This window comes from Pseudocercospora fijiensis (assembly GCF_000340215.1).
Source record: "Pseudocercospora fijiensis CIRAD86 unplaced genomic scaffold MYCFIscaffold_2, whole genome shotgun sequence".
Taxonomy (NCBI): domain Eukaryota; kingdom Fungi; phylum Ascomycota; class Dothideomycetes; order Mycosphaerellales; family Mycosphaerellaceae; genus Pseudocercospora; species Pseudocercospora fijiensis.
The window spans coordinates 2241183-2264139 of NW_006921533.1; the positions used below are offsets into that span (position 1 = coordinate 2241183).

Sequence of the window (22957 nt, forward strand, 5' to 3'; positions counted from 1 at the left end):
TGGTCGTCGCCTAATTTCTTCGTTAATAGGGTCTAGTAGGTTATTAGATTCCGAAGATTCCGCTAATTCGTAATGCTCGTTTTCGCTAGAGCTAGAGCTTATTCGATTGTCGTAAAGTAGTTAAAATAAAATGCTATAGGAAAGTGTTTTTAGTATATGTTATAGGTTTGGTTTGTTTCGATGTTGCTATACGAGAGAATAGTATGCTAGGCTGTTTTCTTCTAATGTTACCCCTAGGGTAGCATTAGAGTTTAGCCTCCTAGGGGTCGCCTAGACACCCCTAGGAGCTTTAAATTAGTAAATTTAGACAAAAGCCGCTCGGAGGAAGGAACTGCAATCTCTATTTACACCTAGATCCTAGAAACTAGCTACTTTACTAACTATTGTTATTTCCTTTAGCTAGGTAGAGGGCGGGGACCTTCTTTTTCTAGTAGAAGGCTAAGCACTATCCGAACGAGGTAGCGAATCCCGAAGTAATCTACCCGGTCGATAGGGGAACTGTCTAGGTATCCGACCTGTAATCTAGAAATTGCTATCGTATAGATAGTCTTAGCAAACCAAGCAAGGCCGATAGGTAATTAGTCTATCTCCTCCTTAGGCGGGGCTTATCTCGAGCAAGTAGTGCTAAATAGGTCTTCGACCTAGAGCCGAGTTCTTAGAAGCTAGCTATAGTTATAGACTAGGCCCTAAGCTATAACAGTCCTAAGGGTTTGCAGCTTTTCGGGGTTAAAGCGATGCCCTCGTTAAGAGGTTTCTTTGCTTGTCGTAACGGCCCCTTAAGATACTTCGGTATCGTCCGTATCGTAGGCTCTTATCGTACCCTCGCTTCGGTTATAGCTATTCGTACCTAGAGACTACCTTTAATACACCCGAACCTGTTAGATATAAAGAGATAGCCCTACCTTCGGCTCTAATAAAGGACGGAAACTAACACCACTACTACTACTTATAGCAATAGTATAGGCTACCGAGGGTAATATAACCTATAGCAATATAGGCAGCTATGTTTAGCAAGATAGGATAACGAGACTGTCGCTTAGGCTAATAACTAGAGCCCTACAACATAGGCATTGTAGAAGTGTAACATAAACAATGTGCTATACGAGGTTGATAATCTGTCTACTCTATAGAAGGAGGCCTCTTATATAGGCTCAAAACTAGCCTATAGGTGTAGGGCCGGTTACTAGCCAATACTATGCTATATAGTATATTAATAGAGACCTAAAACGTACCTAGGATAACTATTTTAACTCCCTTAATAACTAGACCGCTGTTTAGTAGCAAACCTATATAACTATTATACTAGACACCCTTAGAAACCCTATACTAAGGCAACAATACGCTTAGAACTAGTACCTTCGAGCTAAACAAAAGACTAATTAATCGGCTCGCTTATTTAAGGCCTATTTAAAGACCCTTAAAGACGACTTTCCGGCTAAGACTAATTCTATATAGATCTCGGAAATACGCCTAAAGCTTAGATAGGAGCTTATCCTTAAATTAGACCGCCGCTATATATTTAAATAAGCTAACCTTATATGTATTTAATTTATAGTTAAAGTCGAAACTATAGAGCGTATAGTATAGGTTTAGTAATAGTTAGAATCTAAGATACGCCTAACTACTAACCGTAGCCGCGGAGGAAACTAAGGTTCCTACTAGAATAATAATGCTAATAACAGGAATAGTAACAACGACCGTAGAAGAGGCCGTAGCCGGCGGCTATATAGAGGAGGCTATAATAGGGGCCGTAGAAGGGGCTCGTATCCTTATAATGCTAACCGCTTAACTAATAATAGTAGCAGCAGCTATAGCAATCTCCTAACCGGATTAAAGTGCTTTAATTGTAATAGTACTAGCTATCTACTAGGCTAATACGACAAACCTAAGGACTAGGCCCGAATCGACCGTACTGCCGCTAAGCACTAAAAGCACCTCTTAGCAGCTAACGCTACCCCTATAGGCTAACCTTCGAAAAAAGAATAAGCGCTATACTAACTATTAGCCTTATACGGCGTAAAACTATCGACATTGTGCTAGCTATTATACGCACCTACCTTATATAGGATACGTATAGAACTAACTATAAGACTAACTTGTTATGCTAGACCTAGGAAATTCAGTTAGTGCCCTTATTAGCTATCGCCTAGCTAAGCAATTAGAGCTTCGACAATTAAATAGGGCTAACCTACTAACCCTTGCTTAGTTTAATAAAGCCTAGCACTTAACCTATAGGGCCTATTATGTTCCTATAGTTCTAAAAGACGATCTCGGCAATAAGCGCCTATTAGATTTTACTGCCTATATAGTAGATATAGACAACCTTCTATCTAATATTGTCCTCGGAAACCCTGTTCTTAAGGACTACGCCGTAGCTATAGATCTAGGCAGCTAATAGTAGCGATTTAGAATCGCTAGGAAGGAAGACATTAAACACATTAACGTTAGCGAGTGTCCTAACAACATTAAGGTCCTATTTATTAGCAACCTAACCTTAGCGCACCCGACTGCCGACTTACTTAGTAGCGATAACGATAAACCTATGCCTCCTAATAGTATAGACCCTAATTAGCTTGCTCGTATACTAGATCCTATTCGAGAGACTTATATTAATGTGTTTAAACACTACCTAGCATCGATATTGCCTATATTTAAAAAGACGGATTATAAGATTAATATTATAGAGGGCAAGGAGGTTCCTTTTAGTCCTCTCTACAACCTTAGTAAACGAGAGCTTGCTATATTGCGTAAGTATCTAGAGGAAAACCTAGCTAATAGCCGGATACGGTATAGTAACAGCCCTACTAGCGCCCCTATCCTATTCGTACTAAAGAAGGATAGTAGCCTACGCCTATATATTAATTACCGTAGACTTAATACTATTACTATTAAAGACCGCTATCCACTTCCGCTTATTAATAAGACCCTCGATCGCCTTTCTAGTGCCTACTACTATACTATATTAGACATTAAAGACGCCTATTACCGCATCTATATTCGTAAGAGCGACGAATAGAAGACGGCCTTCCGTACTCGCTATAGCTATTTCAAGTACCTAGTTATGCTATTTAGGCTAGCTAATGCCCCTACAACCTTCTAGTCCTATATTAATCGGGCCTTATTAGGCCTATTAGACTATCTCTATATAGTTTACCTAGATAACATCCTAGTTTATACCTATTTACCTAATATTGCAGAACACTAGGCCGTAGTACGTAAGGTCCTCGACCGCCTACGACCCTATAGACTATATTGCAAGCCTTCTAAATGCACCTTTGCTACTAAGGAGGTAGCCTTCCTTAGCTTCCTTGTATTAACTAAGGGTATTAAGGCTAACCCTAATCGGATTAAAACAATTACCGAATAGCCTGTTCCTACGTCTATTAAAGAGCTTTAATTATTCCTCGGTTTTGCTAACTTCTACCGCCGCTTTATTAAGGGCTATTCGAGGCATATAATGCTACTAACTAAGCTTACTAAAACTAAGGCCAACCCTACTAGAGAGTTCAAATAGACTAATAAAGCATAAGCCGCTTTTAACGGTCTAAAGCAACGCTTTACTAAAGTCCCCTTATTGTACTATTTCGTACTAAGCAAGCAGATCCGAATTAAGACTAACGCTTTATAGTTTGCTATATTAGCTATTATATTATAACAATCGGATAAGGACTATTATTAGCACCCGATTGCCTTCTTCTTAAGGAAGATAATTAACGCTAAGCGTCGCTACGAGACCTACGAGCAAGAGGTCTTAGCTATTATCGAGGCCTTTAAGTATTAGAGGCACTACCTCGATAGGGCTTAATATATAATATAGGTCTATACAGACTATAACAACCTCCGTAGTATTACTAAGGTTACTAGGGTTATAGGTCGATAGGCTAGATAGGCCGTCTACCTCGCTAGGTTTGATTTTAATATATTATATCGGCTAGGCGTAAGTAACCCTACTAATAGCCTATCGAGGCGACCTAATTACAATAGCGAGACCTAACACATTAATTCTTTGTTTCTAACCCTATAGTATAAGATTGCTATAGATCTTGCTATAAAGCAAGCGTAGAATAAGCGGACTTCCGGACCCCGCGGCGGCAACAAATACTATAGCGGAGTTGTCGTTCTTCTAGTATACGTTAAAAGAAAGGACGTAGATCGCTCGAGCTATAATAACTCGATTAAAGACATTGCTATCTATAGTAATAGCCTATATAGCGATAGCACTATAGAAGAGGTTATAGTAGTTCTAGCTGCTAGTACTACTAGATGCATATAGTACGTACTACGCAAGATAGCGAGGGTGCTATTAAGCGAACTTATAGAAGGGGATAGACGAGCGTTTATAAATAAGCTATTACGTACTTAGCAAAGGGACGCTTTTGCTACTGCTTATATAGATTAGCTTAGAAGTAGCTATAAGACTAGATCTAGCAAGAATTAGTCGATTAATGCCGATAGCTATTTACGCTATAAGGGCAGATTGTATGTCCCTACCGAGTATTCGATCCGATAAGAGCTTCTTAAGCGACACTATAATAGTAAGCTTGCCGGTTACTATAGTATAGAGAGGTCGTACGAGCTACTATTATATATATACTACTAGCTAAATAGTAAGCGGGATATAAAGGACTACGTAAACACGTATGCCGTATATTAACGTATTAAGGCACTAAAGCATTAGCCTTTTAGCGAGTTGTCCTTATTACTAATCCCTTATAAGCTATTTGCAGAGCTTATAATAGATTTTATTATAGGTCTTCCCCCTACTAAGCGAAGAGAAAGCAAAGACGTCTTTAACGCTATACTAGTCGTTATAGACCAATTTACTAAGGGCGCTCGCTATATCCCCGCTCGAAAGGATTAGACGGCTATTAACCTAGCTAAGTTACTATAGAATAGCATCTTCTGCAGCTATTAGGGAACCCCTAAGGGGATAGTTTCCGACCGGGGCTCGATATTTATATCTTACTATTAGAGTAAGATATACCTATAGCTAAGACTTAAGCATCGGCTATCTATAGCCTTCTATCTATAGACAGATAGCTAAACCGAGAGGCAGAATGCTACCCTATAGCAGTACCTACGTAGTTACATTAATAAGAACCCCGAGGATTAGGTTAACCTCCTATAACTAGCTAAATTCGTATATAATAATAGTGTCTACTTATCTACTAAGGTCTCCCCTTATTTCGCTATAATAGGCAGCAACCCTATATTACTATAAGACCCCCTATCGCTCGAGGCCGAGCGTAAGGAAAGGGAAGCGGGTTAAGGTTAACCTAAGACACTAGCGGCTATTAAGAGGGTTTAGAAGATACGAGAAATTTACGCTAAGATAGCTAACAAACTAGCAAAGGCCTAGGCCTATTAGAAGGCCTACTATAATAAATACTACCTTCTAATAACCTTCCGGAAGGGCGACATAGTTATGCTTAGTACGAAGAACCTACGTATCCGCAAACACCCCTCGCCTAATAGCAAAACAAGGCCTAAACTCGCACTAAGGTATATTGGCCCTTTCCGTATCCGAGAACCTAGGGGCACCTAGGCCTATTAACTATAGCTTCTACCTTATTATACTATCTATAATACCTTCTATATATCCCTCCTTAAGCTATACTACCTACGCGAAGGGGATAAAACGCCTACTAAATCCGAGGATATACTAGCTAATAGCGAAGAGCTATAGTCTATAGAATATATTCTAAAGCACCGGACTAGGTAAGGCAAGACGGAATACCTCTTAAGATAGCAGGGCTATTTACCTAAATAGGACTCGTAGGAGGCTAAAGACTCCTTCGAGGATATAGCCGAGTTATTAGATAAGTATTAGACTATCGTAAAGAACAAGAAGAAGGCTAAAAACTCGTAATATTACTAAGGCTTAGGATTAATAGCACCCCTAGGGTGCTATTAGCTAACTAATTAGGGGCCGGCAAACTAGGATAATAAGACTATACTAGGCGCGCTACGACGCGTTAATTAGTCGCTGCTCTTTTAAGGGCTCTACCTCTTGCTTATTTATTTATAGGGCCTCGAAGCCTAGGCAATTAGCGATGCGCGCGCGCGCGTACGAATAACGGTAATAAAGATAATAGTATCGCGCTACGAGCTAGTAGTGTATTAGCAGCCGATATAGCTATATTAGTAACGGTATTGCGGAGTGTATTGCTATTTAAGAAAGGAAGGATATAGCTATATTAGTAACGGTATTGCTAAGTTGTTAGTTAAAGAAGGAAATTAGAAGCAAGGTAAGGTTAGCGCTAAGACGGCTAGCGCCGCTATTATTAACATTACTTGCTATTATTACTACGCCTATAGACACAACCTTACCTATACTACGAGCCTAAAGTACTATACTAACTAGGTTAAAAGATTGAACCTACTAAGGGTTTAATTAAAACTTTAAGCCGCTTAAAAGATTAACTAGGCTAACTAAGGGCAAAAACTATAGAGCTAAGCTAGCCGGGGTCGATCTTGCGGATAATAGGTTACTCCTCGATCTTTCCGATCCTTTAAGCGAGGCGAACCTTAACTATTGTACTTATAATAGCCTTTACCTATAGAAACTAGACGAACTGCGTTTTTAAAAGGATAAGATTAATTAATAATTAAAGGCTGCTAAACCTAACTAATTAGGGCTAGCGAAACTACGAACAATAATAGCCCTCGTAATAATAAGAACAACCCTCGGAAGCGGACATTTCTAGGTCTTTTAGAGTAGACGCAAAGAACTTAGAACGACATTACTTAGAACGGGGGCAGTGCTGTAATACCCCGTATACCTGCCTATTATAGTAGGGAAGGTGCGCTCGTATTATAATTAGTCGATAGTCCTTAATTCTATTAGTTATATATTACTTTATTATATATAAGGATAGCATAGTCGGAGTTAGATATTATGCTAGAAGGTAAGGTTTAATATAGTTATATAATTAGGTAGTTAAGCGTTTAATTTAGCGCGGCTAAACAGCTTAGTTAATCTACTAAGTTAGCGGCAATAGAGATTAGGTTAGAACATAGACAGGCTACGAGGGCGCGGCCTTTAGAAGGGAAGCGTATATTAGAGGTTATACGTAATTAGCATATAACTAGACCGAGTAAAGCTAGGGTCCTAATGCCTTAGGCAGGGCTTAGCACTTAGCGTTAGGCTAACTAGCCTGCCTTCCTCCCTCTCCTCTTAGATCTCTATCGAATACTACACTAATTTACTACTACCCTATCTACCTGCTAATATAACCCTTCTTATAAGGACTTAAAAGGAGAGAGAGTAAAGAAAGAGTTTTTATAGTACGCTAAGCCCTACGAATCGGGTACGTAGCGCTACCGAGGAGCTTACGAACTAGTTACAAACTACGGTTCTCTAATAACTAGCCTAGATAGATAGAAGTAGTACTAGCTAAGAACCTATTTCTATAACTCTAGCCTTATCTACTATATCCTCGCTACTAGCCGAAGGATACTTAGAAAAAGAGATATTTCTATAAAGTACTAAAGAAGTCGGCTAGATATAAAGGCAAGGCAATAGCAACTTATAGTACGGCCTATCTAGTAAAAATTAAAGATATATAGGATAGTAGCTACTATACCTAGCTATTTACTCTAGTATAGGTAGTAGTTATAGGCCTACTTTTAAAGTAGTAGATAATATAACTAACGCTAGGTATACGCTAAGACGGCTACTACCTTAATATCTACGCTATTTAGTTAATAATTCTATTTCTACACATCTATCTATAAGCTAACTATTAGTCTGTATTCCGATAGTAGTACCCCTAGCGAGCGTTTCTATCGAGATTTACGTATAGATTACTATAGAAAGCGCGATCTTACGTTTAACTTAAATCCCCGAGCTAGGCGAGGGGCGAAGTATATAATAGAGCTACCTCTATTTAGGCTTGCGGAATAAAGAATTACGTAACGAAGACTTTTATTAAGCTTTAATTAGACTTTTACGAGATTTTAACGATACCTAACTAATTCTTCTCCTATAAGCCTAATAACAAACCGCGCTAAAATAGCCTAGTAAAACAGTCGTTTGCCCTCGAGGCCTATAACCTAGCATCTCTACTATAAGATAGGGATATAAAGGCACGGAGGTCCTTCTAAATACTATAGATAAGGCCCTCTAATTCTAAGATAAGATACGATATATCGTTATTGTCGCGTTCTACCTACTACGAGGAAACGTAGATTACGATAAAAGTCTTAGCATTTTTCCTCTAGCTCTGTAATATATGCCTCCCGCTAATAATAATAATCTAGACACTTAGAGGTCTAAGTTATCGTCTACTAGAAGGGCCTCGGCTATCGTAGTATATAAAGACAATACGTTGTTATAGTGTCTTAGCCTTAGAGCCGCTAAAATTTCGTATTTTAAAAGGATTCTATAAATAACTAGCCTTAGTATATAGAAGATAGAGCCTATAGAAGATAGAGCCTATAGTACTTGTGTTAGCGAATGCTTTATATAGGAATATATAATCTTCTTATTAAGGCGTAGGACCCTTTTTCTGCGTTTGTCTTTATCTAATATAGTTATTATCCTATATATTAAAAAGTGCTAAAATCCTATAGATAATTATATAGAGGACGAACGGTTTAGTTTTAGGCGCTCCTCTATAGGCTTCGCTTAAACCGCTAACCTAAATACAGTATAGTACAAGATAATGTAAGGAGAGTTACTTATAGAAGGAAGAAACATAGGTTGTTAGAAGGTCTAAGCAGCCTATAAGAGCGGGGCGCCTAAAAGGAGGTAGTAATAGAGCCTCGGATAGTACTAGATAGGTCGTTCGTCGACCGCACTACGTTTAACTTCTAGCTATACAATTATGTCGAATCGGAGTGCGTGCGACATGTTTGTATTAAGTTACTATAGATATAGTATTTCCTACCGCCTACGCCTCTACCTCCGCCGCCGCCGCCGCGTAGCTTATATTAGACTAGGCGTAGGTACGTAGACAGACTACAGACCTTAGCTAGCTACACTCCGTGTTAGCATCCTACTTAGGCTATTAGAAATATCCGGGGTTGCGTTAGCCTACTTTACCCCTTGCCTACGCTTAGGGATTTAAACTATACGTAAAATCGTACTTTCTTAGTAGGCTATACGTAAAACTCGACGATAGCAATGTTATAGAGTATATATAATAGGAGACTAAACATAAGTAGAATAAGAGACAAGAAACAGTAGATTTCCGGTATATTAGTAACTAAATTACGACCGTAGGACCTCTCTTCTTAGCCTTATAGAGTGCGCGAATACTAACCTTCTTAGCCGATAGCCCGATTTAGCCTCTATTACGCGGTACGCGCCTTAGAATAAGGTAGACGCGCCTGCCAAGGATTACATAAGAAAACGGCGGCAGTAAGGTCTATAGCTACTATATACTCGGATAAGGCTATATATATAATATTTAGACTCGCGGTTCCTTACTGCACCTACCTAGATATCCGAATAGGACTGGAATATACGATTATATCGAGATTTACGTATAGCCTACTAAGAAAGTGCGATTTTACGTATAGTTTGAATCCCCGCGACCGCGGGGTGAAGTGTGACTGACGAAACCCCGGATAATAATGCCGCTCACTTGGAGGTGAATCTAATAGTGCTGCTGATGCCGTGCTACATACTCACTGCTATCCACGCTTCGCAAGTCCAATACTACTCCACTGCTTGCGGCACCCATCTACAGTCAAACGCGTCTGCCATCACTGCACTGCTCACCGCCACATGACCTTGCCACGCACGCACGCATGCATCTCGACCCATCTTGCCAACCACGCGATGCTCAATCGGGCTGACCAGAACAAAGTATACTATGTCCCCAACGGTCCCGGTGCCGGTCCCACACACACCGTCGCCAGCGTCATGCACTCGTGTTTCCGGAGCAGCAATCTGGTTGTCTGGTTGTTCTGCATGACGGAATCCTGCCCTCCATCAACTCCTTGCCAGTGCGTCTCGAAATGCTTTGCATTCACGCCCAACATAGCTGCACCAATCCGACAGCCGCCTCCAGGGTGTTGCTGGCTGTTTGTGAGGCACATTTGAGATTCGTTTGGCGTTCCTCACGTTTCGCACAAATCTGCCGCGGATCACCTGCTTTCCAGCCCAGCGGCCGCTGTCCTGGGAACATAGGCGCTTCGGGGAACGTTCCATCTCGCCATGGCCCCACTTCGCTTGATCGTTTTGTGACTTGGACGGTGAAACTATTCTTCGCGGATCGGGGAAGAGCAGCAGCACGGCTTCGGCTAGACAAGCAGCTTCAGCCTAGCTCCCGATCGAACTCCTCGAAAGTTGGTAGACACCACTTGGTAGTTTGTACACTGTCCCACAACTTCGACAGCAACACCGACCAGCAAAAAGGTCAACAGACGACTTATAACAGCATTCGAAAACAATGCAATGCGATCTGGCGCCATTTGGACGCCGAGCGCGACGCCTTGGCAATAATACTGATTGCTTTGCGACCGATCAAATCTCCCGTAGAACTAAGTTAGCCCGATTTCAGAGCCGGTCGTGGCACCGCTCAGAATGATATTTCCACCACACCAATAGAATACCATCTCGCCTGCCCCACCTTTCTATACGACAGACGAAGTAATGAATGCTCACATGTCGGCACTACTTCTCCCGAGGATTCTCAGCTTTTCCAGACCGTTATGCGATCACGCCTGCTCTCTCTCGTAGATGGTCCTGCCCATGCCCGTGTTGCTGCGTCTTGTTAGCAGCGTGCCTGGGCCCAGGAGTGGTGGAGCACTGGAGGTCATGAAGTATGCAAATCGAAAGAGATTATTAATCTGATGAATACCCCACATTCGACTAAACAGCCTTGCGCTTCTTGCCCAAAGAATCTCTTTTCTTTTCTGTTATCCCACCGGCAACTCGACCCAACTGCAGCAGCCTTCCGTGCACGACATCGCGGCAAAGTCTAATCTAAATAAACTTGTCTGGTCATGTCACTTCTTCATCAAGCACACCGATTCTGAGGAGTTGCAAAAGACAAGATACGTACATACTCATCATCAAACAAACAGCGAATCCAGACCCTGGTTGCTTCTTCCCTCCCTCGCGGCAGCCGGCTTGCGAAGCGGATCTCTTTCCCGCCTTCAACGCCATCGTCATGGCACATTATTATTGGCACGACGAGTAACATCTTCACGATGGTGCTGGCTAGATCTTCGGCACAGCAACAGTCACTTCCGGCATGATTTTAAAGCGTCGGAAGCTCGTTCCCCATATGATCCACGCGCTTGCTAGCGTTGTCACGAGTCAAGCCAAAACTCAAATGTGCCGTACCACTCGGGCTGGCCTTCGCTTTCTCTGACACCAAGAGGTTCGTGACGTCGTAGAAGAACAAATATGAAATACTTGGATGTTTGATTATCACCGAAGAGCTGACCATGTTCTACGGTTTCTACCGAGGCAGATGTTATGAACGAGTTGATGTGACAGAGATTCCAAGAGAGCATGAGCCATGTCGTGAACCATGTCGAACCAGATTGAGCGCCTCCAAGTCCATGGAACGACCTTGCCAGAAACCCAGACCGTCCAAACCTCCGCACAAGGGCTCATTAGCCGACCCTCAAGGGCTCTGGAGGACATGGCCTCAGAACAACATCTGCTCATCACAACAGGCAGTTCTGGAATCTGGAAGGCAAGTCCCACTGGTATGCACCATTCTCCCAGGACCCAGGCCGCCGGCGAAAAGCAAGAAGCTACCCTACTAGCATGATCGATTGGCAGAATCGTTTGCAATAGTCATGAGGTGCGCTCTCATGGTAGTTCTAAGTATTGGCTGCGTCACCTCAGCAGTGCCCGTCTCGCTTGCGTTCATACTCGATTTGCGACCTGGTTCTTTGATTACGTTCAAAGGATTCATTATTATACATTCAACAACCACATACAGGGTCACTTTGACACGTTCAAGGTGTGAGAGAATGGGGCGCATACATGATGTCTTCCCCACCATGCTGTGGAAGATGGCAAGATGGGCTATAAACTGCATTAAAACAAGCGTTCCCTGTCTGTCACAGAGGGAATGCGTGATATAAGTGCTTTGGCTGACTTGGTGTTTTACCCTGTTGGAGAAAGCCGGCGGGCGCGAGCGCAGTGCTTTATGCCTTGGACAGCTGAGTAGTCACCACGAGATATTGTCGCTTGTCGGGTGCGGTCATCTTATCAATATGCTTCTGGGAGCTATTTTGGTATAGAGGCGATCGGCATATTGTGGTTGTTTGATAATGCAATCGTCGTCGTAGAAAAGTAGTATACCCAGTTCTGACTCGGTTGGGCCGAAAGGCCAGATTGGCACTATTGATGCGCAATCTGCGCCATTTCTCATCTCTGCACAATGTACCTCTTTCTCTAAAGCGTGTAGCAGACCGCCCTGCCGTCGAATTGTTGCTTTGTTGCGAATCCCCACGTGACCGGCCGCTGCTTGGAGAGCCTGCAGCATCCCGTCCTCCAATTGAAACGGAGAGTCGCCTATGCGCCCTTGAAGCACGGGAGTAGACGCCGTTCCCCATTGCTTCTACCACTCATATCGTAAAAGCGCGCTCTGGACGAGAAACACATATGAGGATTGCTGGCGGCTGAGACCCTTTGCACGGTCCAAAGACGCTCCAGCAGCGCTGCTTCGTGCAAGGGCAGAGACATCGTGCACGAATCCCACTGCGATACTGAGACAGCAGTGAGCGCAGGAGCGTCGTCTGCATTCCAGCGCCGACCACATTACGCCTGCTTTCCGCCGCTCACTGCGACTGCTCTGACCTCCCGGCCGCATACCAGGCCGCCGCCGCGAAACGCACCGAAGCCGCCTGCTGCCCCTGCCTCCTGGAGACCTCCACCGCTACAGCACAGGGACAGCGCGTCGTGAAAGCCGCCCGCGATAGTAGGTGCGGGGCGGAACGGAGGACCCAGGGCACAAGATGAATGGGCTCGCAGGTAGCACGTCCACCGGCGGGCAGCTGTACGTGCGAGCACTTTACGACTACGATGCCGACGACCGAACGAGCCTGAGCTTCCGCCAAGGGGACATAATCCAGGTGATAACGCAGCTGGAGAGCGGGTGGTGGGATGGTGTGATTCATGGAGTGCGAGGCTGGTTCCCAAGCAACTACTGCGCTGTGGTGACGGCAGCATACGACGATGGCATGGGCAACAGGATGGGCAGGGCTGACGCAGAGGCGGAAGAATCGGGTGAAGACGACGAGCAGCACGACCAGTTTACAGTCAATGGCGCACATGGACCACGTCTGCCGTCAAGTGCGACTCAGCAGGAGGAAGCTGCGTTTTGGATCCCTCAGGCCACCCCAGATGGCAGGCTTTTCTACTTCAATACTCTCACCGGCGAGAGCACAATGGAGCTCCCGCTCGAGGCTCCCACATCCGCAAATGAAAGAGGTCCGCGCGACCAGACGAATGTCTCCATTCCTGACCAGACGCGCCCGCCAGCTGAGTTCCTCCACAGCGCCGCTTATGGAGTCGACGATGACACCGACTATGCCTCTGCCTCCGAGACCGAAGACGCGTCGGCGACACATGGATCCAAGGCCTCGAGCGTAAGTAACACTTTCACACGTGCCCTGCACCCAATTGCTACAATACCACTCTATGTGACACGCAACTAACGTAGTCAATCTGTCAGCATCGACGCAGACGTTCGTATCTGTCCGACGGTGTGTCACCTGCGACATCCATGGATTCTTTGAACGGCGCTTCTCCGATGACCCGCTCGCGCACAAATCTTACAGACGCAAGCAACGTATCGCTTTCGGCAATGCAGCAGGGAATACCTCCAGTTGGTACCACCATGCAGTCCTTCGCTAACGCGCAGGGTCACGCTTCGAGCGCTTCGTTATTACCTCGGCGCTTCTTCGACGACGCTCACGCTGTACCATTGACTTGGAACACGATGGTTGAAGACATGCGTCGCGCCGTTCAGAGATATCGTGAAGTCATCAGTGCTGGTGATCGATCGGAATTCGTTCGCAAAGCAGAAGACATCTCCGACCACTTGCGTTTACTACTTGCAGCCGGCTCTGGAACGACTGACAACCATTCTGGCAATCCTTCCATCATATCGACGAACAAGGCACTATATCCGCATTTCCGAGAGATGATGTCAAGGTTCTCAAAATTGGTTCTTTCATCGCATATAGCCGCTGCAGACTTTCCGGCGCCGGATTCGGCTCAAAAGTGCCTGCAAGAAGCTGAAGGGGTCCTGCATGGCGTTTATGGCTTTGTTGAAGTCGCGCGACAACAACGTGGCGAGGAGATCCCGAGGCTCACGCCTGGCTTTGTTTCTGGCAGCCGGACTGCAGGAAATTGGCGCAGCAATGGGCTGGACTCCAAAGACCCTATGTCCTCCATGTCCTCTGCGGACGACGAGATTGAACACTCCTCCGAACCCACTGAGCAGCCGAATCAATCTCTGCTCGATCGCCTCGAAGATCTCAAGCGACTGATCAACTCCAACATCAAGCGACTTGATGAACATTTGATTCTGCGGGACAAGCTCGTTACTCACCACAAGCATCGGCAAATCGGCGACGCAGTGTGCAAAGCTGGTAGCCAGGTGCTCGAAGTCTGCAGACCGTACCTGGCAACGCTTGAATCCGTAAACCTGGCTCCACTCAATTCCGGGCTCCAGGCGCATCAACTGAACGATTTCTCGGAACACAAGCAGAAGATTTACGACGCGGCCTCAGATCTCATCCTGGCGTGTCAGGCAGTTGCAAGCCCACTCGGGGACGAGTGGGCGGAGGTGCGAGGTCCTTCGCTGGAAGAGCGGCTGGCGAGAGTGAAGACTGTGGGAAGAGATCTGGATGTCGCAGCTTCGCAGATACACTTCTCCTTGCAACTCCTGTCTGAGTTGATGCCTTCGCAAGACTCTGGCTCAAGAGGATCACATCGTCTGACAGATGGCGGGGCACCTACAGAACAGCAGCACCAGAGAAACAGCTCCAAGAGCTTGCGACCAAGTCTTGCGGACGTTGGACCTTCAAAGTCGTTTACAGAAGGCACGGGGTCGACAGGACCGCGAGATGCGCAGCGTCAAGGCGAGAGCTCGAAACCTACGCGATTCTTTGGAGAAGTGCCGGCACCGCAGCAGGAACGAACGTCGTTGACCGCAACAAACCGCGACTCTGAGGAGATGCCAGACTATCTCAGACTTGACTACGAAGGCGACATGTCTTATGACTTGAAGGTCGAGCCTCCGCAACTCCGAGGTGGAACATTGACCGGTCTCGTGGAGCAGCTCACGCGACATGACAGACTGGACTCGCCCTTCAACAATACCTTCCTCCTCACCTACAGATCATTCACAACCGGACCAGAACTGTTTGAGATGCTTGTCAAGAGATGGATGATCCAACCACCACATGGAGTTGGTGGTCACGATCTCACAATTTGGACGGACAAGAAGCAGAAGCCCATTCGATTTAGAGTTGTGAACATCCTGAAATCGTGGTTCGACAACTACTGGATGGAACCGGGTAACGAGGAAAGCCAGCAGCTCATGTCGAGGGTATACGCCTTTGCCAAAGACACCGTACAATCTACAAGCACGCCTGGAGCTGGTCCACTCATGACCGCCATTGAGCAGAGGATGCGTGGACAAGACGCCTCAAGTAAGCGACTCGTCCTCACATTGAACTCGCAAGCGCCACCACCGATCATTCCGAAGAATATGAAGAAACTCAAGTTCCTGGATATTGATGCCTTGGAGTTTGCTCGACAGCTGACGATCATCGAATCGAGGTTGTATGGTAAGATTCGGCCAACGGAGTGCTTGAACAAGACCTGGCAGAAGAAGCTTGCGCCCGGAGAAGCGGATCCAGCGGAGAATGTCAAGGCCCTGATTCTCCACTCCAATCAACTCACCAACTGGGTAGCCCAGATGATCCTCACACAGGCCGATGTCAAGCGGCGTGTGGTTGTCATCAAGCACTTCGTGTCCATTGCAGACAAGTGTCGGAACCTCAATAACTTCTCCTGCTTGACCTCCATAATATCTGCTCTGGGCTCGGCACCGATTCACAGACTTAACAGAACGTGGTCGCAGGTCAATGCTCGCACGACGCAGACTCTGGAGTCTATGCGAAAGCTCATGGGCTCGACGAAGAACTTCAACGAATACCGAGAATCATTGCACAAGGCCAACCCTCCATGCATTCCTTTCTTCGGTATCTACCTTACGGATCTTACTTTTATTGAGGACGGTATCCCAAGCATCATCAAGAAGACACAACTCATCAACTTCGCCAAACGAGCAAAGACTGCTGAGGTCATCCGAGATATTCAACAGTATCAGAATGTGCCCTACGGTCTGCAGCCAGTCCCAGAGCTGCAAGAGTACATTCTTAGGAATATGCAGAGCGCTGGCGATGTACATGAAATGTACGAGCGCAGTTTGCAGGTGGAGCCACGTGAGAGGGAAGATGAGAAGATTGCGAGGTATGACTTGAACGCGCAGTCTCGTGCTTGCCAACGTATACTGACTTTGTCTGCAGACTACTATCAGAATCCGGGTTCTTGTAGGGCAGGGAACGGAGCATATCTGAAGTATCCTCATTCCCAACACAGCAGAAGCTCATTGCCGTCAAGAGCAAGAAGTCGAGGGCTTCACTCGAGCACCAGCACAGCTACGACACCAGTCCCAAGAGCGGCTGGTATACATAGTGATGCACCGCCATCACCAAGAACAACGATAAGCCAGCATTGAATAAGCTCTTGCTGCTGATCTAAAATTTCGACACTCGACCGTGAATGAGATGGAATGGCTCTCGTAATGACACGGGAAGGAAACGAATGTAACGACGATTCATGGATTGTGTGCGTCGCTGGACTCTATATGTTCCTCACTTTATTGATTCACAATCTTCTCTTCGTCGACAGCTTTAGTCTAGACTTATTTCCATTCCGTCCGGCGTTCGGCGCGCGGCAGGAACCTGCTATCAGGCAGCAGCAGCAGCAGCATGGAGAAAAACTCTCGAGGCGTTGAGAATCACGATGGCGTTTCCTGTCCGTCCCTTGCTTTCGGGACTTCTCATGCTGTGTAGCCACGCCTGTGTAGCTATTCTTATCTAAGATGTGTTTCACAACAGTCTTTCCAGCGGACACCTGCAGGAACGTGAGTAGCGCTTCGATAGTCCTTCTGGTCTTGTGTTCTTGTGTTCTTGCCATACTGCACTACAGTAGACTCCGTGGTTTGTTTGACAGAACTCGACTGCCGGATTCGATACCGCTTTGGAACAGGATCATCTGAGGCACGCGACCAAAGGTAAAAGCCGGTTGAACGAGCCTTGACGGCTTGGGCGTGTGGTCGAGAGAGCAAACGGATTGGATCGGTCACTTTTCTGACATGTTGACGAAACAGGTCAGAATCTCGTCACTGCGAAGTCCACTCACACCCGCTGAATCGATCACAAAAGTTCGCCAAATATGTCAGGTCCCATTATCACTATCACCTGATCATCACCACCTCGACCGAACATCTCCTTCCAAAGCTACACCACAACAACAACCATGCGCCTTTCCGCGCTCCTCCACTCTCTTGTCTTCTTCTTCTTCTCCTCCTCCATCTCGGCGCGAAGTGCGACCGCCGTCTCAAATGGTCCATGTGCTTATTACACAATCCACAACGCCACTTCCCACTTCACAGAAATCCTCGAAACGGATTTCTTACACTACACCCAAACATGGAATCCCATCACCGGATTACCCGAGTACGACAGAGGTCTGACGTCGAAGAATTGGGTTTTGCAGGCTTATCATGTTTCCCCCGATGCGAGCAATCCTTATGGGAAGGAAGCCGAGTATGCGAATGTTGTGACGAATTCGATTGAGAGCGAGGATGATTGGGGAGGTGAGGGGAAGGGGTTGGAGTTGTGGGTGAGGCGGGTTGAAAAGGGGGGAAATGGAAGGAAGATGGTGGTGGGTATGGCTGAGATTTCAAGTCGGAGAGATGATATTTTGTTTGGGAGTTTCAGGATTGGGATGAAGATGACGGATGTGCCTGGAACGGTTGGGGCTTTTTTCTTTTATTTGTGAGTTGGCATAAACCAAAAAACAAAACCCCCCAAAAAAGTGTTTCAAAGCCGATGGATTTGCTGATTTTTTTTCTTTTGAGTTCCATATTTTCAGCAACGATTCGACGGAAATCGATGTCGAGATCTTATCCAGGGAGAACTCGAATAAGACGGTGAATCTGGTTATACAATCTCCTCAATCTGCTGCTCAAGGGTATGCTTCTGGACCGGATTTCATCAACAAGAGCCTTGAGTTTGAGCCGGCTTCTGGGTATAATGAATATCGATTTGACTGGCTTCCGGAGCGTGTCGACTTTTACGCCAACGGTCAGCTGCTGACGACTGTGACTCGAAATGTTCCCAGAAATGCTGGAAAGCTGCATATTTCTCATTGGAGCAATGGAAATCCAGGCTGGTCGGCTGGACCTCCGGAACAGGATGCGGTTATGGTGGTGAGCTATGTGAAAGCTTACTTCAATACCTCTTCGAGTGTGAGGAGTTCGTTGGCTTGTGTGGGTGCTCGGGAGGAGATGTGTGCGATTCCGGATCAGAGGGTTCCACCAGAGATCGGTGGAGTGAATGGAAATGAGACGGGTAAGACTTTCTTTTTTGGAACGAGGAATGAGACGTCTGCTGTGATGGGCGGGGAAGAAGATGGACCCGAAACAAGCGATGGGATACGGTTGACTCAAAAGCTTTTCATGAGCTGTATATCATTGTTGTTGTGTACCGTGATCATCATCCAAGGCATATGATGAGAAGTCCTGCACACACATTCATCCTGCAAACCAAAACCCCCCAAAAAAACAATTTTCACACTCCTTATATCCCCAATCCCTTAAAGTAGGCAAACCGACCTTCTGCATACAAGAACACTACCCTTCCCTTCCTCAGGCGGGAAGAGACTCTTCTTGATAATCTCCTCATCATCGACATGTCCATTCACACGCCCTTCCACTCCTCACCAGGATGACTCAAAATAGGTGTAACCTCCCAAGCTAAGATTCGATGGGAATCTCAAATGAAAATCCTCCCCATTGCTTATGCCGTCTCTAAAGTTCACGAGATCTTTTTTCTACCCCGAGCTTTCAAGTCATCAAACTCGCTTTGGATTTCTTGTCGAATTCGATGTCTTCTTCTGGTTCAGGGCTGCCAAACGAAATGGTACCTATGTTCTGGCTCACCTGATTAGTGAACGACTCCAGATACGCGATGCTGTCTGTTTCAGCCCAACTTCGATATCCTTTACGCTTGTACCGGGGTGTTGTTTATTACACAGAACTAGACTTTCCAAGGAATGTCGCGAGGCATACTGTAGCGGGATAATAATCTGCTTGAGTTCTCCTTCATAGCACGCGCGGCAGTTCTTCGTCGTGCGGACGGACCTGCTACCTTTACATGACATGGTCATTGCGATTTTCCCACTGGTCGCACGCAGGTCAAAAGTCAATTCATTCAATGCTGCCAAGGTTTCCTTGAAAAGACCTCCCGTCATCTTGCCTGCTTCTATCTCCTCGAGGCTATTTTGAGGAATATCATAATCGTCATCTAGGTCCGTGGCCATATGGCGAAGTCGTGGTGGCTCGATGCCACAGAGATTCCGTCGGCGAAGTACCAAGCGTGCCGATAGATCAAGAGAAGGAGCCGCCTGATTCGAGATAGGAGGATCATCTGTTGCTGAGCGGTATCTTGTTGCAAAGCACTTCAATAGCTGTCGTGAGCTAGTCACTCGCTCCGCTCTGGTGAGGCGATATACACGCCGATGCATTGGGGGCATCTGCTCACATACCACAAGACTTGAAGCTGGGTAGGGTATGTGCTCATTGCAAATTTGGCGTGTGCTCATACTGCTTGAAGTCCTGATGCCTATGCTCATGCTCGCTCAAATACTCAATTTCGATATTCATTCTAAAATCCGAGTCGTTGAAGCTTTCCCATCCTCGTTCTACCGACACACAATCTCCTCTCACGTGGTCGTGTCGTTCGATATCACCGTCTCATTGCCGAGGCCAGGGAACGTTGGGAGTGTTGGCTGGACATGTAACTCGATCACCTGCGTGACTGATTGAAGCCAAATGGTCTCGAATTTGGTGTGCAGTTCAAGGACGACCGGCGTGCCGCCTATGACCACGGGTTTAGCATTTTATCAATAAAAGTTCTTGCTGTCGGAGTGCTTAGTGTAGCAAGAGTGCGAGATTTGTCACAGACCAGTAGGCTCCGCCTCGCGCTTGTTTTTCCTGGTCTTGACAAGAGTGCCGTATCCGATAGATCCGACACCTGGCGACGGCCATTGATCAGGTACTTCGGCAAAGGTCTGTGTGACGATGACCTGTATGTAGGTTACAGAGGTTCCGACTTGACTGGCTTGCCAGAATGTCGTGACGACTGGCGCTTCCGAAGTAGCAGTGACAGCGTCTTGGTTGTAGACTCTGTTTTGCCGAATCCTGAGACATTCGTCAGATCGATGAATTTCTATGCAGCTACACGAGGAAATCGTACTCCAAGTGACCATCCGCCACGAGAGTTGGAACAGATTGCTCGAGTTCTGGCTCCGGGATGCGATTGTCTGAAGGCTCTGCAAGTGCTGCTGCGGCTACATTTGTGGCGAGGAAGAAAGTTGTGGCGAAGAAGAAAGTTGAAAGCTTCATTATGAGCTGCTGGATATTCTTGTAACTTGTGCGTTCGGTATATGTCGAGAGGTAGATGTTGGATAGTCGAGCGCGTTGTGTTGTGTTTTCCTAGTGACAGCTGATGTACAGCAGTAGCGATTGCGCCGTCAAAGTCGCAGGTACGAGCAAGTCTAGATCTGCCTGTGACTTCCAAATCCTCAATCCGAGCGGTTCAGTTCTTGACAATTCGAGAGTGATGTTCAGGAGAGGAAGGCAAGTTCAACCGGCAGAAGAGAGTCCCCATGTTTACGAGTCCGCAAAGGCCTTCGCACACGGACAAGCGTCTTGCTAATCACCAAAGGTCCAGACCAGACATGGGACGTGAGATGAGAGAGTGGATTCAGGTCCTGCCGCACGATAGATATGTCTCGCGTCAAGTAGTGGTCCGTAGTTTGACCGCCGTGTACCGATGCTAAGCACAACTATAAGCTTTCTTTCGGTGACAAGCTCGAATGGAGCCGAAAGTCCACCGGCTTGTCGGCTTCTTTTGGTCGGTAAAATATCCACTGCCTTCTCCTTTCTCCGCTTGCTCCATTTTGTGACAAGGGCAGAGCGCACAGCTTTCCGTTGCCAGATGAAGGTTGATCAGGAGGCAATTGCCAAGTCGCGCAGTAGTGCTCGTCTGAGGACTGCACCGCAGGGCTGATGGCCGAGAAATTCTTGAACATCTCTGGTCGCTCTTCCAACACATTTTCCCATCACTGGACCTGAATGTGTCCATGACACTCTCTGCATCCTGCACTTTCGACCTTGATTTCCATCAGTGTCTCTGTCTGTGGCATGAAAGAGTGCAACAGTATCCTCTCCGAGTTGAAGGAAACAGCCGTGACCAGGTGCGAAAGGCCCTTGGCCATGAGTTGCATTCTGGAGCAATGGCTCTCTTGATTTCTGCCAATTTGGGGCCCAGAGGGGATCGTGTCCAATTAAGCGCAAGAGGGCCATTTTGTAATGCTGAGTCCAGCTTGCGCCACAGCTGTAGACCAAGCCTCTCCACTGACCGTTTGGAGACGAGAGCCACTGAGGGCCTTCGTTGATGCCGACTGGACCTGTTCGTTCCCAGGGACAATCGGGAGTGGAGATGCATACAGGATTCGAGGCGGCAGAGATTGGATCTGAGAGATGGATAATGTATAACTCCTGAAGATCCTCTCGCACATCCCCAAAGGACCGATCGAGGGACCAGCCAGAGTACACAAAATACAGCTTGTCTGCGAGTTCGAAGACCGTCCCATCGATCGCCCACTGTCTTTGGTCCATGCCTTTGATCGGACCTAAAAATTCCCAAGGGCCGGTATGGGGATCGGCTGTCGCAGGAGGCCCGCCTAAGACATACATTCTATGCGACGCATTGCCTAATTTAGGATCCATGGCGGCATAGTAGACATACCATCGACCACGGAGGCAATGCAGCTCGGGGGCCCATAGCCGAGCAGAATGGGAGGTATCTGGAGGTGGTCGCCTGCTGCCATCAGCGCATGCGAGGGTATGTTTCTTGGGGGAACTCGTACCAGATGGGCGCAATGGTAGGGCTATCTCCCCAAAAGTCGACCAGACTATCGGCTTCCCATAGCGGCACGCGATCGTTGGCAGTGAAAGTCATGTAGAACTTGCCATTGGCGACGGCGAAGAATGGATCCGGAGTGTTCTGTGACGTGATGTTCAAGCAGTGAGAAGACGGTCTTGAGACGTCATCGTGCTTGATGCTTCGCACGACCATGGTGTAACAAGGTCAGGTGACATCGCCTTCCAAACTCGAGAGGGCAAGAAGGAAGAGAGGTCCGCGCGAGCGCCTCATTGAGTGCCAAGTGCCAAGGCGCCTTCCCTGCAAGACCAAACCTTCCTGCTCCTTCTCAGTTCCCACAGCACGCACTTGCCGCACGACTTGACTTCTGACGTCCGACGTCCCGAACAGCGAGCACGTCTTGGTCCCGGCTCTGAAGTCACGACGGCTGATGCGATTGTCGATGACCAGGCGGTATCCAAACTTTGGGAGCTGTAGAATAGTGGCAGTGCTTCAACCAAAATTAGCTCGCCCGACTCGGCTGTCTTCAACTCTGCCGTGTTCGCCTAAGCCTAAGCTGTGGACGTGTGGGTGGTCATATTCATTTGCTCCCTCTCTTAACCTCGTCCTGAGCTTTGAGCTTCCGCACTAGGTCAATGCACATCCATTCGGTCATCGAGTGCGGCAATCTGAACATCGTCTCGAACTGCAATGCATGTGGCCAGTATCCCCACACAGTTCTCCTCCCACT

The 22957-nt window shown here is 46.7% G+C and overlaps 5 protein-coding genes across 5 annotated transcripts; 2 read left to right on the forward strand and 3 right to left on the reverse strand.

Annotated features, from left to right (window-relative positions):
- Positions 1 to 303: 303 nt before the first annotated feature.
- On the reverse strand, positions 304 to 11405 carry MYCFIDRAFT_171624 (uncharacterized protein; the record flags this gene model as incomplete). Its single annotated transcript, XM_007925059.1, has 19 exons — positions 304 to 317; positions 9542 to 9558; positions 9591 to 9602; positions 9634 to 9689; positions 9716 to 9898; positions 9925 to 9969; positions 9999 to 10067; positions 10100 to 10251; positions 10288 to 10326; positions 10353 to 10462; positions 10527 to 10580; positions 10616 to 10642; positions 10673 to 10800; positions 10829 to 10884; positions 10916 to 10931; positions 10964 to 10985; positions 11020 to 11169; positions 11201 to 11228; positions 11270 to 11405. The coding sequence occupies 19 exons, from the start codon at positions 11403 to 11405 to the stop codon at positions 304 to 306; spliced, it is 1314 nt and encodes a 437-aa protein (XP_007923250.1).
- An 84-nt stretch (positions 11406 to 11489) lies between these two features.
- On the forward strand, positions 11490 to 17107 carry MYCFIDRAFT_213980 (uncharacterized protein; the record flags this gene model as incomplete). Its single annotated transcript, XM_007925060.1, has 7 exons — positions 11490 to 11670; positions 11747 to 11768; positions 11910 to 11930; positions 12694 to 12893; positions 12947 to 13563; positions 13638 to 16462; positions 16519 to 17107. The coding sequence occupies 7 exons, from the start codon at positions 11490 to 11492 to the stop codon at positions 16544 to 16546; spliced, it is 3894 nt and encodes a 1297-aa protein (XP_007923251.1). The 3' UTR covers positions 16547 to 17107.
- Positions 17108 to 17749: 642 nt separating this feature from the next.
- Positions 17750 to 18536, forward strand: MYCFIDRAFT_16199 (glycoside hydrolase family 16 protein; the record flags this gene model as incomplete). Its single annotated transcript, XM_007924124.1, has 2 exons — positions 17750 to 18054; positions 18152 to 18536. Coding segments are annotated over 2 exons (690 nt in total), but the record flags the coding sequence as incomplete, so codon positions are not given.
- A 781-nt stretch (positions 18537 to 19317) lies between these two features.
- MYCFIDRAFT_82518 (uncharacterized protein) lies at positions 19318 to 20684 on the reverse strand (the record flags this gene model as incomplete). The annotated part of the gene is made up of 5 exons (XM_007924659.1): positions 19318 to 19348; positions 19422 to 19556; positions 20007 to 20157; positions 20245 to 20480; positions 20536 to 20684. 5 exons carry the CDS (start codon positions 20682 to 20684, stop codon positions 19318 to 19320), a joined length of 702 nt encoding a protein of 233 aa, XP_007922850.1.
- Positions 20685 to 21335: 651 nt separating this feature from the next.
- MYCFIDRAFT_99678 (glycoside hydrolase family 43 protein) lies at positions 21336 to 22368 on the reverse strand (the record flags this gene model as incomplete). The annotated part of the gene is made up of 2 exons (XM_007925061.1): positions 21336 to 22164; positions 22214 to 22368. Coding segments are annotated over 2 exons (984 nt in total), but the record flags the coding sequence as incomplete, so codon positions are not given.
- Between the last annotated feature and the right edge of the window lie 589 nt (positions 22369 to 22957).